The 17,119-nt window shown below is 50.6% G+C and overlaps 1 protein-coding gene across 6 annotated transcripts in view; it reads right to left on the bottom strand.

Moving 5' to 3' along the window:
- The window catches only part of MSI2 (musashi RNA binding protein 2), a 401,411-nt gene extending 386,024 nt beyond the window's left edge, over positions 1-15,387 (bottom strand). For all 6 annotated transcript variants that reach the window (XM_065911079.1, XM_065911078.1, XM_065911080.1 and 3 more), the window contains exons 1-5: positions 15,285-15,387; positions 14,952-14,992; positions 14,544-14,625; positions 13,756-13,840; positions 9,961-10,002 (exon numbers count right to left, since the gene is read on the bottom strand). In XM_065911079.1, the coding sequence (XP_065767151.1) occupies positions 9,961-10,002; positions 13,756-13,840; positions 14,544-14,625; positions 14,952-14,992; positions 15,285-15,346 (312 nt within the window). In that variant the 5' untranslated portion in view covers positions 15,347-15,387. The remainder of the gene's footprint in view (positions 1-9,960; positions 10,003-13,755; positions 13,841-14,543; positions 14,626-14,951; positions 14,993-15,284) is intronic.
- Between the last annotated feature and the right edge of the window lie 1,732 nt (positions 15,388-17,119).

The following is a 17,119-nucleotide window of genomic DNA, read 5'->3' on the forward strand; positions in this document are numbered from 1 at the left end:
TGGCCTCACCCGCCACTCACCCGGGCCCCAGCAGATACTCAGAAGGTAAAATAAAACGCCTCCCAGTTGAAAACTTTACTTTTCAGTCAATGGGAATACAGTGCTCGCTACACATGGCCTCTCGAGGGTGGAGAACCCTGCAGCCAAGTGAGCGGGATTTGGTGTTAAAACTTTCATCAGAAGACAGGAAGCTCGAGGGGGTACACACCACACACGCGTACCCACGCACATGTGCCCCAGGAGACACACTCTGCTTCAAGCAAGTCCTGGGAACAGCTCTGCCTCGCTGGACCCTTGCCTCCCTCCCACAGGAGCGGTCGCCTCATTAATGTCACTCAGCATCACGTTTGGCTATACTAGGTCTTTCTGCACTCTCTGCCCGCAGGCAGCCCAAAGCCGGCTGCCATTATAAACTTCTGTTCCTTGGGAAACTATCAAAGGCTTGGATTGGAAAAAAGCGAAAAAAAATCTCATAGGGCCTCTCTGCTCACACTTTTCCCTCCATTTTCTTCTCTTTGGTGCTTTATTCAAAATCATTACACACACAAACCATACTCTGAAAGTCATTTACAACAGGCTGGCTTAAAAAAAAAAAAAAAAAAAAGCTAGTGATTGGAGGGGCCCATCTCTTTGCAATTGCCCAAAGGGAATAATCCATTTTGGTGGAGGATATGGATGAAGCCCTGAATACATTCCAACATCATTTTCTGCCCTTCAAAACAATAAAAATGTAAAAACCCCAACGCAAGAAGGCCCAGGGTGGCAGGAAAAAGACTCTCTTGACCGCCACCCCCCAAGGAATTTATTCTCCTGGATCTTCTAAGGCACTCTGTCCCCAGAATGCATCATCAAGACCATTTTATTAGATTTTTCTAAACCCTTGAAATTGTCACATAATTGAAACAGAAACAGCAATTTAGAGTTCTGAATGGATTTCTTAAAAAGACGACTCCGTGCTGGCTCACATCCCCTCCTTGGCTGCTCCCATCCCTAACCTAAAATTTAAGGCCCTCGTGTACAAAACCCCATTTATCTTTTAAATCCTCCCCTGCCATAAAAGTTACATGGTCCCCTAATGCCTTAGATTTCAGGACATTTGGGAGAAACTCATCCCAGACAACAGGCTAAAAAAAGAATCCATTAGCATTAACTTGCCTGTCACAGCCAGTGACAAATAAATGAACGTGATGCTTTCAGATCAGTCATTGGTGGAACTGCCCGCAGGCAGATGAAGACCAGGCCAGGGAGACAGAAGGCTCACGGGGAGACCTCTCACACGGCGGCGTCTCAGCTGCGCCCTGGCTGCTCCCCAGGGCTCCACCCTCAGGAGCAGCAGAAACAGGCATCAGATGCAGAAAAGGAAGCGCTCTCCCAGGGCCCACCGAGCATCGCCAGGGTGCAGGAGGCATTGCCAGGGTGCAGGGTGCTCCCTTCGAGAGCCAGGGACATGAAGTTCCCACATCTCAACAGGCTGTTCTATCTGCCGCCCCTAGAAAGGGCCAACAGAACCCATCAACCCGTGAGCTTCCAGGGAAGAGACTCTGACGATGCAGGCAGGGCCATCTCTAGGGGACAGCAACAGATAAGTGCCCACCCGGGACTCTCTATGTGCAGGTACCACCCCAGGCCCTTCATCTGTATTCACTCGTACCAGCTCTAGAAGGCAGGACCAAGAGTACCTATCAACCCGTGAGCATCCAGGGAAGAGCCTCTGACGATGCAGGCAGGGCCATCCCTAGGGGACAGCAACAGAGAACGAATGCCCACCCGGGACCCCCTATGTGCAGGTACCACTCCAGGCCCTTCATCTGCATTCACTCGTACCAGCTCTAGAATGTAGGAAATATTAACATCCCCATTTTACAGATGAAGAAATGGAGGCACGAAAACATTAAGTGACTCCATAGCTAGTTAAGTGGCACTTCACTGTGATAAACAGGTTCTTAAAACACAGGCAACAGAAACCAACCTGAAGCTTCCTGACCAGCGTAGAACAATGCTCCTCCTCCGCCTGAGCACAGAATAGCGTCAGGCAAAGTGCAGGAACCTGAGATCTACCTACTCATGTTGGATGGAGTAAAGCTGAGTAAAGAGAGCAAGGAGTTGGGATTCAGACTGACCAAAGGCCAAGGCTGCCCCTCACCGGTTCTGCGATCCTCGGAAACTTCCTTATCCGCCTCAGCCTCAGTTTACAGAATACCAACTCTTGCAAAGGACTACTGCAAGGATTAAACTAAAAATTAAGTAGACAGAGGCTAACTATGCTTCCTCAAATATACAGACACACAATATGACAGTCATTATTCTAAATTAAGACTTTTCTTCTTGATCATTCAAGGTCTCAAAATAAAATAAGGAAGTACAGTAAGCTAAGCACACACCCTGTCAATTAACTTTCCGGACAGCTAGGAGCTTGATGCTCTCTCCCCTTGAAGGAGAGGGCGACAAAGGACACCCTTGTGTACATGGGGCCCAAATACCTGTCCCGAGGTGGACCAACCACCCCTGGCTGCTGCTACACGTGCCACGGGGTGGTTGGGCCCACGACCACGCTTGCTCACACCTCTCACACCGCAGAGAAGGCAGAGGTCAAGATTTTCCCCATGATCCCACGTCCCTCCCGCCAGGCAGCCACTCACCCAAAGGTGACCCTAAGCAGACATCACCTATGAAATCACAGGTCAGGACGCTCTGAGCCACGGGGCACAGGCATCGGTGTTCCACAGTCTGTGATTTCCAAACCAAGAAACGACACGCCAACGTCTATCCACAGTAAGGTCAAGATCACAAGCTGGAGAAGGACAAAACACAGGACTCTGGAGTTCTGTCTGTACCGCGGCCTACTGTTACGAGAGACAAAACGGAGGGGAGGCGAGAAGGCGGAAACTGGAGGTTGACAGGGCTCCAGGTAGCGGCCACGCCCCCTGAAAATCAGGGGGGTGTCTGCCCAGAGCATCACTCCTGGAGGAGGGCCAACAGCCAGAGAGCGCGCGCAATCGGAGTCACACGGTGCGCACAAGCCCGGGATGGGGACATTCTCCCTGGAATGGCACAGCCTCAGTCCTCACGGCATCCCAGCTCCCACGCTGGTCTGAGAGAGCCCCACAATCCTGCCCACGCACAGCAGGGCCCCCAGCACCCGCGAGACGAGCGCAGACGTGGGGGCTCGGCCTGGCCTCGGAGGCCTTCCAGGAGCTGGCCCCAGCCTGCCGAGGGGCACACAAGCCCGCCTCCAGCTGCCCGTCCTGACCCCTGGCCTCTGGTGGGAAGAACTGCATTCCTGCCATTCTTCTTGCCTACCTGCCCTTCAGAACCTAGGGCAAAACCCACCCCCTCTGAGGGGCCGTCCCTTCCCCTCCTTCCTCTAGCTGCTGTCATTTCTCTCTTACTTGCTTACTGCATCCTCCTAACACGGGCAGCACCCCCTCCTCCCAACCCAGAACTAAGACCCCTGAAGACCAGCACGGCATCTGTTTCACCATCCTGCTTTCCTTCTATCCAAACGGAGGTCAGAGTGTACAAAAGAGCATGGCTAGAAGCTAAGGGTTTTTTTAATTAGTAAAATCTGCCTGTGCCTTTATCGTCCTGCAGAGGCGATAAGGCATGAACCTAACCAACCATAAAACCCAGAACAAAGCACCTAACACAGTCCTGGGTGCTGGGCAGAAACCTGGTAAATAATTACTGAACACAGAGCGGGGCATCTGAACGCACGAAAGACGTGGCCGGCGCCCATCCCCCACCACGCTCACCCTGCTGAGCTTTTCACACCTGCTGGTGCACTGGTTTCCACACTCGCTGCTTCTCTGTCCCACTACAGAGAAAGCCCCATGCGGGCAGGGCCTCCGTCTCACTCTCCACACCACTCCCCTGAACCGCACACAGGGTCTGAATAAATGAATGAATGAGTGAGTGCCTGGCATAATGCCACATATTTTTTTGCTAATTTATTATTGTCGGAAGGTCCATCCCAAAGAAAAGGTAAAGTGCTGTGGAAATGCAGAAAAAGAGGGAGAAGGGACAGCATCATGGAAGATGTAACAACTAACTTGGGCTTTGAAAGAGGGGTCTATCTGGGACTCCCCTGGTGGCCCGGTGGCTGAGACTCCTGGCTTCCGATGCAGGGGGCCTGGGCTTGATTCAGTGGTCAGGGCACTAGATCCCACTGCTGCAACCAGGAGTTCACATGCCACAACTGAAAGAGTCTTCATGCTCCAGCAAACACCCAGTCCAGCCAAATAAATAAAAGAAATATTGAAAAAATAAAGTGTCAGAATGGCTTCAGTTCAGTTTAGTTCAGTCGCTCAGTCGTGTCTGACTCTCTGCAATCCCGGGAACCGCGGCACACCAGGCCTCCCTGTCCTTAGAAAGTGTGATTAAAAGTTATACAGACCCCTGAGAGATATTCAGAGCTTAATCCCATGTCTTTTTTTAAAAAAGAAAGAAAGAGGGTTCTGTCTTGTACAATAGAGGGAAGGAAGGGTGGTACAGACAGGGACCCACAAAAGGGCAGTTCTTCGGGAAAGCAGAAGGAACACTCCGGGTGTCGGCTGCAAAAGGTGAGGTGAGCTGGAGCATAAGCCAGAAGCAGATCCCCGGACAGACCCTGAAGGACTCAACCTACCAGGCTGAGTTCAGACTTTGCTCCGTGGGCATCGGGAAGCCAATGAGGCTTTCCTACAGCACCCTGAAAGTGGAGTCAGCAAGCAGAAACGAGAGGAGCTCTGAGTAAACCAACAAACCAGACCAAACAAGGGAACAGACACGAACAGTCCCATCTCCCTTCCATGTTCTCGGGCTCCTGGCCGGAGAACGTTCGGGTTTAAAAACACAAAACAGGAGGCCCCCAGGACAGGCAGCTGGCTCCTCGGGCAGAGGTTTCCTCCTCCTCTCGTCCCCGAGGGGCACAGGGGTCTCACCCATCTGCCAGAAACATCTGACATACAACACAGGCCCCCCGGCCTCTGGGTGGACTGACCTTAGCGTTGAAACACAAGCACGTGAGGAAAGGCAAAAATCCAGGCAAAGGACATTTGTAGGACGAGGTGCCCCTCCCTTCCGAGCTGACACCTGCTGCTGCCGGGAAGGCAGGAAAGAGCAGGAAGGAGCCGTGGGCCCCGACAAGAAGGAAGCTCAGCCACTAATCCCCCGAGGCCCTCGCTGCGGGAGAAGAGGCTGGGGACAGCAGCCCCCCGGCAGTCGGTTAACTGCAGCGCCCCAGATGACAGCTGCAGGTCACCTAGGATGGCAAGACGCTGGGAGGACCAGCCCGCAGCAGCAGGGGAGGCCAGATGTCGAAAACTCACCCCTCGCCCTTGAGAAGCTGCCAAGAAACCGCTCCCCCGGAACAGGAGGTGGGTGGATGAAACACTCGGGCTGCCCTGCACCCATCTGGAGCGCCTTCCTGGGGACAGGAAAACCTGGCTTTGGGCTTAACCTTGCCACAACTTAGCTTCGTGGCACTCCCCAAGTGTCAGCTGCCTCCCCTGTGAAGAGAGCAGGCTGGATTCCACTTGGTCACTGAACAGTGACCGAATGCCAGCCATCAGTAGCCCTCTGCCATCAAGGGGCTTACCTTCCAAGGAAGAATTTTCTTAGGTCATCTGCACCATCATAATTTTTTTTTTATTCTACAAAAGTAATCCTATGATGACAGTATCAGCAGACATCCTCTGGGTGCCACTTTGCACCAAACTCCCAGCAAAGGCTTCTGCATTCCCCTTAAAACAGTTCCACGTGGGGCAACCCATGATCCCAGGTTTAAAGCAGATGAAACTGCGGCCTACAGGGCCAGGGTCACCCAGCTGTGACTGAAGGTAACTACATAGGCTAAACAAATGAGATTTCCCTTAATAAACAGATAAGGTTCTGACCTCGGAAACTGAAGGAGCAAACTGGCCATGGCGGGGGGTGATTTAATCACCAAGTCATGTCCAACTCTTGGGACCCCATGGCCTGTAGCGCGCCAGGCTCCTCTGTCCATGGGATTTCCCAGGCAAGAACACTGGAGTGGGCTGCCATTTCCTCCTCCAGGGGAATCTTCCTAACCCAGGAATCGGGTTTGCAAATGGACTCCTTACCACTGAGCCACCAGGGGACTGGGAGATGCCTTATTATACACAAGGATAATTAGGGCAGATGGTATGGTAAATTATGCCCAGACTTACTCTTGCCCCAAGACGCTGGGGTCTCCTGGTTTCTCCACACAAGGAAAAGAAACCACAAGCTCAAGCAAAACTCTTCCAGGGGGCCAACACTTCACCCAAAGAGACCAACGAAAGGGTATGATGACATGACTGATCCCAATCATTCCCATTTCTCCAACAGCTTCAAATTAAGTCATCTTTTTAGAGGAGCATGACCACTTTACTCTTTAAAGACAGAGGGGGGAAACTCTTACATGTTTTACCAAATGAAATAATCATCCAGAGAAACAGAAAGACACAGAACAGACCTATCTTCTTCTGATCAAAATGCACTTCACTAATTAATGGCTACTGGTCTCCACAGAGATTGCCCTCGACTAGTTAATAATGCCCATTATACCTCACTTGAGATGTGAACACTCATGTCGCAAAGAGGGAGAGATGAACTGCAGAATTCAAAACCCTTCCTCAGGTCGCTCATTAAAATTCTGGTCAAAACAGATTTTTATTTATATGATACATTAAAGAATATTATGACAGTCCTAATATGAAATCTGTTCTTCACTGCTACGAATTTTCTTTCGTATTCAGTTACAGTTTCTTTCCAGCAGTCTTGTTTTAACACCTCCATGGAATATTTCTCCGGTGAGTGTTAGCAAGGAGGGACAGCCAGAGAGCAGAGAAATGAATTTTAACTGAACGACACGCTGACGCATCATTTACAAGTGCACCACCCAGTCCCCGAGGAGGGGCAGGGCTCACCTGGCCACTGGGACAGACACACACACACACACACACACACACACACACACACACACACCCCAATTCTGCAGGAGGTAAAAAATAAATAAGGCTTGAGTTAACGTTCTACTCTCCTGTCAGCCAGGTTTTGGCCTCTAACACCACCTTCAGTCTGAAACTCCCCTGGGGGGACTCAAGTTCTGTCGGAAAATAACTGTTGACAAGGAAGGTACTCTCTGCCCACCCTGCCCCAGCGGTCAATCAGCACACCGCACCCCCAACTCTAGAACCCCCAAAAGACGCTGAGGGCGCGGGCGGAGGGCCCACTGGGCAGAGTCCACAGTGCATGCCGTCCCGGGGCCGGGGAGTCACCGCTGGGGAAGCGCCACAGCCTGGGGTGCTGGCTGTGGTCCGACCCCCGCAGCCTGGGGACCACTCAGAGCCGCCCCCTCCTCCACACCCCTCGGCACCCACAAGGACAGACGCTGCAAGAGGGCACAGCTCTGGGCCAGGCCACACCACCGCGCAACCCAACAATGGTTTCCAAAAAGAGGAAACAGTCCCAGCACCCGGCTCACAGGGCACAGGTGAGGACCAATATGCATCACGTCCCTTCCGCAGCGCCGGGCACAGAAACTCAGTTAACGCTGTCGTCATTACCAGGCCTCTCACAGGAGGAGTGCCACAAAAATAACGTGAAAAACACGAGGTACCTAAACCATGGTAGAAAAGAATCTGAAAAAGGATGCATGTACACACTTAGGTACGCATACACACATACATATAAATGAATCACTGCTGTACACCAGTGAACACAACATTGTAAATCAACCACACTTCAATAAAAGAAATTAAAAAAACAAAACCAGCAAGGACCATGTATGGTATTACCATAACCTAGGTCTTTTTTCAGGCACTTTCCCTCTCTTAATTTATTTCTCACGAAAGCTCAGTGAGATAGAGAACCTGAGGTTCGAGGAAGTTAAATGATTTGCCCAAATTTATACAGTTAACAAGTAGTCCGGTTGGGATCCAAACACAGGCTGCTGAACTCGAAAATAACAGTGGTGATTAAACCAACAAGGATGATGTTGGCAATGATGAAAATGATGAGTTGCAAGGCCCTCACGCTGTGCAGGTTCTTTTATTCTTCACAACCCCCTGTTGAGGGAGTCACTGTCATCAGCCCCATTTTACAGATAAGTAAACTGAGAATGTGTGATTTCTCAGCGTTGCAGGATCTGGGATTCAGATGGAGATAATGGATAGAAAAATTTTTTGTGAAGAATGTGTATCATAAAAAGTAAGGCATTATTATGAAATCCCTAGAATTCCATAGAAAGATGTCTTCCCCAACTGGTTTAATGTTAGCTTACATCCCAAAGTCTGATAATTCACCAAAACCATCCCAGACTTTGGCGAGGGCGGGGGACACTTTGACAAGCTTGAGAAATATTCTGTCTTGTTTTTAAGTTGAAAGCATCACTGAAATACTCACCAGAATATATTAAAATAAAATACTGTCCTCCTGGTTTTAAAAAAAAATGGGAGAGTTAAGGAGGAGCTGCAAAGGAGAGGAGAAGCCCATGGTTTGACCAAGTCAGGGATTTTTCCAGTTGCCTGCTAGAGTAACCTGATCTCAGTTCTGGGGGATCAAATAACTAACCTGGAAATTTGAAGATTCACATTTATGGAAGAAACAGCAATTCTTCCAAATCAGGAAACCCTGCTAATCCAGGAAGCCTTCTGAAACATCAAGGATCACACAGTTTGGAAAGCAATAAACACTGAAGACAGTCCCAAAAGTTTGTGCTCAGTATAGAAATAACCTAACTCCTTTGATTCATTAATTCCTATTATTTGCTTAAGCATCAGGGGGGGAAAAATGCCTCAAGAAAATATTTCACTGCTTTTGTTTAGAGATTTGTGTTTCCTTCTAAAGAGAAAAAGGAAGGGAAGAAAAAGAAAGAATCACGTGGAAGAAAGAGAGGGAGAGGAGAGAAGGAAGGAAGGAATCGCATGGCAGGCTCCAACCTGAAATTCTCAAAATACCATCCCCGAGAGCCAACTATTTCTTCATTAATGTGCAAAACCATTCCTCCCCTTGCACAACTAAAAGGTCCCACTTCTGGGAGACCATGCTGAAACAAACTGAACTGGCTAAAACCACAGTATTATTCCTTTTATGACCTACGCAGACACTTCACCTTTTCCCCTTCCCCTTAAAAAAGTGCCAAGGCCACAAGACGTAGAGAAAATATTTCTTCCGGGATTACCCAGGGAAGAGAAAAGTATAATTTAGAAAGTGCAAATTTAGTGTGGAAGCCGTAAGCCCTTTAAGTCTCACCTTGGGCTTTATGCAGCTGTGTTCTCATGACCACACCTGGCAAGCTCAGGGAAAATTACGTTAACTACACACCTGGGAAACAGTGAAGGCCTATCTCAAGCCTTTCAGCAAGCCCTGCAGGACCACTCCTGCAAGGAGCAACGTTCCCAGCTCATCTCTGACCGGGCACCAGCACTTGTACAAAACAGTAGCGCAATACTGACTCCAGGTGTGCCCAGACTGACCCAGGCTGCCTGAAACCAACGCATCCACCACTTCCTCGGTCGAACTGAGGGCATCTGGGGTCTACAAAGACAGGACAAGCTGTTTACTTAAATTCTACTCCTCTCCTCAAACTCCAAGTCGTTAGACCTCCAAAGAGTACCCTCCAAAAGAGTCACCAGGAAATGGCCAACTTTTCCTGATGGGATCTCAGCAATGCTTAAAAAATAAATAGAACGCTTGCATAAATATTGCAACAGACAGTGCTATGTCCTCCCAAGAAAGCACAGGCTGGTCCCTGCCCCCAGATGGATGCTCAGACCCACCTGGGAATGGCTTGCTAGCAGACACACGGTTATCTCCCACAGCGCCTGGCCTAGTCCCCCTCACTGCCACACGCTGATACCCTGAAGACACGGGGTGTACCAGGCTTCAACACATCACTGCCACTGCTCTGTTGGAAATCTGAAATCCTTGGCAACCACCTCTGAGTGCTAAAATCCTGTTACTGCTTCTCCTACTTACCTTGGGTTGCGCTCGACGAGGAAATGCAACTTTGGGGTCAATCTGGGGGAAAAAATGGAAAAACAGGAGTCAGCTGCAGGACTTTGAGGGGAGAAAAACAATTACGATTAATCGCTTAAGTATTAATCACTCATTTCTCAGGCTTTGAACCCAGCTTTCAGTCACTTCTCAAACAATTCAAAAGTTTCCCTAAAGTTTGATGTAAACTTTAACAGTCCTTCTCAAAATGTAATAAACACGGCAAACCTTTCTGAAATGCCCCACTGTGTATTTCAACGTGCAATGCTTTAACAAGCCAGGTAGCGTGTGTTCTTATTTAGGCAAGGACAATGAACATTAAGTGGTACCTGCATCTAATTTGTGATGCATGGCTGGGAGAAAAGATGGGAACGTCATCACTGAGAAAAATCAAAACATGAAAATTACATGGAAGGTCCTTTCAGCGATAAGTAATTGGATGGCAGTTCTTCTCCTCAATGATAACTAAACAATACAGGTGGAGAAGAGGATTCCAAAAATTTTTTAAATGAACAACATCAAAAATACCCTCCATCGACACCCAACAGGATGCTCTGCTTGAATTAGTTCATTCATCTTTTGCAAAGTAAAATTACCTACGATGAATCAGAAGGACAGTTCCTTCTGTAGTTATACCTCAAAAGAAAGCAGGTGTCAAAAAACTATGGAGCCTGAGTTGGTTCTTAAAATAATAATAAAAAAATTAAAATAAAAGGAAACGTAGGAGCTAAATGCACCTGGATTTTAAAAATCACAGGGGTAAAGATCTATCAGCAACCTAAACCCATATTACAAAAGTAAGGCCATTATAGGGAGAAAGTAAAAGAAAAAAAACTACTGAAAAAAAGCAGTCAGAACCTAGTGTAACAATTAGTGTATTCTCCCTACCCCAACCCCAATCTGAATGGAGAAAAAAACTGTACTCCACATCAGACATCTGCAGGTCTCAATCAGGGACTGGCTTTAAAACCCCAATAAATTCCCACAGAAGCTTTTGAGCCTGATAGGCTGATTTGAGGGGGGGGAAGTTGTTGGAGAGAAAATATGGAGAAGGAAGGAATGAAAAAATATTCCCACTGTTAGTTTTCATTAGATTTCTAAATGTCACAAATCTTTGGGAAGAATTCAACCCAGAGCGTGGCAAGAATACAGCTACAAGTTAGTTATTTATCCGCTTTGGCTTTCATATTAAAATTTTCCCCTTTTAAAATGTAAATCTCAACCTTGTTTTCAGTTCTGCCATGGGGGCAGAGGGGAGAGTAATGCTTTGGGAAAAAGCACAGAGTGGGGGAAATTCACACCAGAGCCGATTCTGTTCCCAGACTTAACATCCCCTAGGACCTAGGCGGTAAGACATAAAGATTTACCACTTTTATTAAGGTAGTTTAAAGACCTCATAAAAGTCTGCAGCATGTTTTCCACCTTTAAACATCACCTGAGAAATGAGAGATTACTTTGCAAAAACTAAAACAGACAAAAAAATCTCTGCTCTAGGAAACTACCCTTCCATGGAGATTAACATTACCACAGCTACAGGTATACTCAGCACTGACTAGGAGCTGTCGACAGGAGAAATACAACAGGTGTGGATTTTCCATGCTGTTGACCAAACATAAGACAGATATGTCTTTTCATAAACACTCTCCCAAAGTTGTTGGGTTTTTTTAAGTTGATCAGCACACAATTGCAATAAGCACCATGTTTGTGGGGTAAAAGGTGAGGAATATGTCAAGAGGAAAAGGCCAGGAGCTGGAGGAAGGTAGGGAGAAGTAAAGAAAGCAGAGCGCTTAAAAAATATATGTATCTAAAATTACAAAACTCAAAAGCCAATTCAGAATTCTGGTATCGGGTGTTGGTAACAGCGTGTTATACCACAGTGAAAGTTCTTCCATGGGTCAAGTGTACACTCTGAAACCTCAAATGGAGAGGACAAGTCAAGGGAAAAATGGCAAATCCCAACCTTTTGTACATCCCTGTCAGCTATTTTTTAAAAAACAAACAAAAAAGAAAACTACCAAAAATGAAAACATTAGTTAGTTAGGTACAGCTCTACTTACTGTAGCTACAAATCCTCTAGGAAAAAACTAGGGTACTATTTTGGATGTGAATGGCCGTTACCTAAACAAAGCTTTTAAGGTAACGGTAAACAAGATCCTCGTTTCCATGTCAATAAACCAACCGCGTCTGCCTCCTGCACTGAACGTTGAAACAAAGTCAAAAGCTAGGTTATACTAAATAATAGTGACCAAAACACATCTACAAACAATTATTGAGGCAAAACTACAGGCTCTGCATCTGATACGGAGGGAGACGACCCACCAGCCACCATAGAAATCAGATGCTATTTCTCCCCCGCAGGGTGGGCAGAGGGGTGGATAAATTATTCCCCAATTTACCCTGAAATCTCTCTCCTCTTTAATTTTATTAGCTTTGTGAAATGTCTAGCCAAGAAGTCAAGGAGACAGAAAATCCTTCATAGGTCCGTTTTCACCCTGCAAACGACTATCCCTGAAACTAAATGACCTCAAAATGCAAAAAGCCTGGGCCACAAGCTAGGACAAGTCTAGCTCAGTTAATAAAGCAACTTGGAGTGTGGGGGGTCTTTTCTTGAGGGAGGAGGCGGTAGGAGGTAACGCCTCCGACCTCTGATCAGAGAAACAGGGTGAATTTGCAAAATCAATTCAGGGACACCAAAGGTGGCCAGGCTTTTCTTCTCCTCCATTCTGTGTTAAAAGTCAAGAGGGACATGAAAAATCACCTGTTCTACTCTTTTATGTTACAGAGGAGGAAACTGAGGCCTACAGACAGGGAACAGCGTGCCCAAGCTCTGCTCGGAAGCTGGGCCTAGAACCTGATGCCCTGCCCCGACCCAGAGGCCCACTACAGAGAGGTGAGTCCCCAGCAGGCCAGCACCGCACCCCAGTGTCACCTCGGGGACCCTGCCTTGGGCAGCAGTACAAAGACCTTGGGGAAATTCTAGCAGACACAAGGGAAGGCAGGGGAGCCACAGTAACACGCTAGGAACTCCTCTCCTCTCCCCACGAAATCTATTCTCATACACTGATACTTTCTTCCCTTCCTCTTCTGACCTTAGAGACCCATACCCCCTCAAGACTGGACCTGAAAACGTTCTCATGCTGTAAAACCACCTCCAACTCAAAGGATCTGAGAAAGGAAAGGGGAAAAAACAAACCCTAACACTGATACCCAAGGCCTTATCCCTTATCAGCCTTAGATTTCACACCATCTGGAGTCACCCACTGGACGCCCAGCTTAGCTCTGGGAGGTCTCCTTCCCTGCTCAAACCGCATTCCGAATCCCAAGTGCCCGGGGGGAACCTGTTGCCTGGACAGTGATTAGCGCCCCCGCACCCCCGGCGGCCCTCAGCCCGGCCGAGTGCTTTCTATAAGCCGATTCGCACGGCCACACTGGGGAAACGCGGGCAGGGCTCGGCTGACAAAGGAAAGAAGCCTCGGCCCGGTGCTGGAGTTTCTTTTCAGGGTCCTGTTGGCCCGGAAGGTAGCCTCTCGCCAAGCCGACCCCTCCCCCAAGCCGAGGCCTGGCAGCATCGGGGGCGCTGCGGTGGGGCAGACCCTGAAAAGAAACCCCCAAACCCGGCGGCGGCGGCGGCAAACTTGAGAACCCACACGAGCTCTGCTGCAGCGCGCCCCGCTCTGAGCAGAGGCAAGAGAGGGCGCTGTCTCTTTAAACGGGACTGTCAGGGCCCGGGCAGTCCTGGAAAGGGGGCGCGCGACCACACGGAGAGGCAGAACCTACCGTCTTGGAGTCTAACTCGTGGTGGGGCTGGCCTAACACTTTATCTACACTCGCCGGGTCTGCGAACGTGACGAAACCGAAGCCTCTGAAATGAGACAAAGAGGGGGAGACACAAACAAGAGAATGTGGCACCATCGGGAGCGGCCAGGAGGGAGCCCTCGGTGCAGAACGCAGAGCCAAGGGCCCCCCACATCCCCCGCTCCCCCGTCCCCCCCACCCCCCCAAGCCTTCAGCCCCCCCGGGCCCCGTACGGAAACACACCAAGGCGGGCGGGGGCGGTGGGCCGGGGGCGGGGCGCGCGGAGGTAACTTGGGGGACGCCGGTGTCCCCACTCCTGGGCCACTTCAGTTTTTCTCTCCTCCCCCCGCTCCTTCCCTTTCTTTAACGCTTTGTTTATTCCAAACAAGCCCCGACACTCAGAGGAGACACAACCAGCTTTCTAAGAGGGGGGCTTAAGAGTTCGGGGCGCCGCGAGTGCACGTTAAAAAAAAAAACTACGTGGAAAGTGAATGAAGCTGAACGTCATTTGCAACGGGAGAAAAAGAAGTGAAGGGGAAAATGACTTAAAGCGCAGATGTGGACGTCCCTGTATCCAGAGTTCAGCACCAATTAACAATAACCTTTGGGGTTAATGGGGAGGGAGGGGGGGAGGATGGAGCGACGTTCGAAACCAGCCACATGCCTGAGCCCCGTTCTAAATCCGCTTAGCTACTTCCGAAGACACCTCCAAAAATAACACTTAAACTTTGTTCTGAAATAAAGACAAAATCCAGAAGGGGATGGTTTACCTGGAGCGTTTCGTAGTGGGATCTCTCATGACCATACATTCTCTAATTTCTCCAAATTTGCTAAAATAGTCTCTAAGGCTATCTGTAGAGAGAGAAAGAGAGAGATTGGGGGGGGGGGGGAGGGAAGGTGTGGAAAAAAAAAAAAGCAATGCAAATTCTGATCAAGGACAAAAACCAAAAGTAGTTTTCTGTTGTTATTCTGGGGGTTTTTTTGCACACGCGGGGGAAATTCGGCAACAGAGGTCGCGTAGAGGGCTCGGAAAGGATTTGCTATTTAAAAAAATAACCTTGCACAGGAGAAGTGGGGAGCCAATGGCGGGGGGGGGGGGGTTCCTACACCGGGATAACAAAGAGCAATAAAGAAGCCAAGAAGGGGGGGACCCGGGCGTGCCCCCCTCCCTCCCTTACCTGGTGAGGTCTGCCAGCTGAGTCCGCCGATAAACATTTTACTGGAGGGAGAAAACATAACAGAAGTGAGCACCGATGTCAGATCGGCCATTTTGACGTGTAACTTACAAAAGCTAAAGGGAGAGCGGGGGGGAGCGCGCGAGCGGGAGCCGGGAGGTGGGCTGGGGGAGCGGGCGCCGGCCGAACGCCACCCCGAGGTGCGCGGCTCCCCGGGGGGGGCGCCGGCGGGCCGGAGGGGGGGCGCCGGAGAGGCCGGGCGCCGCGCTCCGCCGGCCCCGCCGCGGCCAGGGGAGCGAGCCGGGGAGGCGCGGGGCGCAGCGGCTGGAAACTTACCCGGGGTCGTGCTGCGAGTCGTTGGCGCCGCCCGAGCTGCCCGGGCCCCCGTTGGCCTCCATGGCTGCGCCCCCCCGCCCCCCCACCCCCGGACACCGAGCCGCGCGGCGATCGGAGCGCAGCGGCGGCCGGCCCCGAGCCCGAGACCTCCCGCTCCCTCCGCCCTCCGCCTCCTCCCCCCGCCCGGCTCTCCGAGTCCCCGCGAGCGGCGGAGCCGGGGCCGCGCCGAGAGCCGTCACACGTGGGCTCGGCTCCGCTCGGGCCCGCGGCTCGCACACCCCCCGCCCCGCCCCCGCGGCCCCCCCACCCCCCGCGCACGTGGGGCGGGGTTCTAGAACGTCGTGTAACCAATGCCGCTGACGTCACGGCCCCCGCGGCCCCCGCCCTCTCGCCCGCGCGCGCTCCCCCGGCCCCAGCGCCCGGACCCGGGGGGCAGCCCGCGCGCCCCGCGCCCGCGGGGGCCCCGCCTCCGGACGGGCCGGCCGCGGGGGGGGCGCACCCCGACTTCCCCGGGGTCACATGGGCTGCGGGGGGCGGGCGCGCCGGGAAAGGGGGAGGCGCGGGGAGCTCGCTGCCTGCCTGCCTGCTCGCTCGAGCCGGGGACGAGACGCCCCCCACCCCTCCAGCTCGGCCTCTCCATCCAAGTTCCCGGTCCCCGGCCGCCCGGATCCGGGGATGGCAACCGCCGCCCTCCCGCCTCTGCGCCCTTTTTTCCAGCCGCCGCGCAGAAATTTAGGTCAAGGACGTCGGGATCAAACCCAAACCCTGGCGCTCCTCGGGCGCTCCCGGAGACCCCCAGGACGGGGGGCGGGGGGCTTTCAGGATGGTGCGGACACCCTCCGCACAAACCCCAGCCACAAGTTTTATTTTCCTTTCGCGCTGGAAGTTCTGTCTGGCTCTGGATCCACACCGGCACGTCTTGCGCGGCTCCCCGCCCTTCCCCGGCAGAGGTACGAATCCGTGCCCGGGGAAGGTTATTTTGGAACTTTGAGGAAACGGACGCGATTCCAGTGGTGAGAAAAGGCCGAAGGAAGGGTTTCCGCGTTAATCAGACGGCGCTTAAAAATATGTAATAAAATAGGTTTATAGGGGTCAAGGTCAAATGATTGGAGTTTAAGTCGAAATTTTTTGTATAGTAAGAAATAGTTTTGAAAGCATCTCTGGGAGGGCCGGAAAGGGTGGTTATTTCAGAAAACCCCTCTCCATCCCGTTTGTGATGTATATATATATAGGTATATATAATTGTTTTATTCTGTTTCTATGCCGAGATAGTAAAATGCAGGAGACCTAAATAGCCCAAGCCCCCCCACCATCTGGGGATGTAGCTGACGGTGGCAGAAGGTTTCAAACACACCCGCGATGCTTTGGGAGCAGTGTGGTGTGGCACAGGTCCTGGCACACAGTAGATGCTTAATAAATGCTGGTGTTGATCTTTGCCGGCACTGAAAACTCCTAACAACCGATTTTGTAGCTTCCCAGAAATATGGCACGGTTCTCCAGCTGATTTCAGGCTGGCCAAATTCAGGCTGGATTCAATTTATAGAGTATTTAAAACAATAAGGATATAATTATCCTTATTGTTTTAAATTATTACAATAAATTGAGTTAATATGGCATGAGGGGCAACGTAAAGTTGTGGTTCATCAAGTACCAAATTAATGTTAAGCATGAATTGATTCCCAATTAACACTTTCCCGTTCATTTTCCTGGGATTAGGACACAATGAGATACACTCAACACCAAAAGTGTACCAGGTTCACTGTGGGCCTTGGAAAAGCGGACTATTTGAAAAATCCCAACATCAACCAAAGCATTAATCTCCCTGTCTCCTCAAT

Source organism: Muntiacus reevesi, chromosome 18 (genome assembly GCF_963930625.1).
Source record: "Muntiacus reevesi chromosome 18, mMunRee1.1, whole genome shotgun sequence".
In the NCBI taxonomy this organism is placed as follows: domain Eukaryota; kingdom Metazoa; phylum Chordata; class Mammalia; order Artiodactyla; family Cervidae; genus Muntiacus; species Muntiacus reevesi.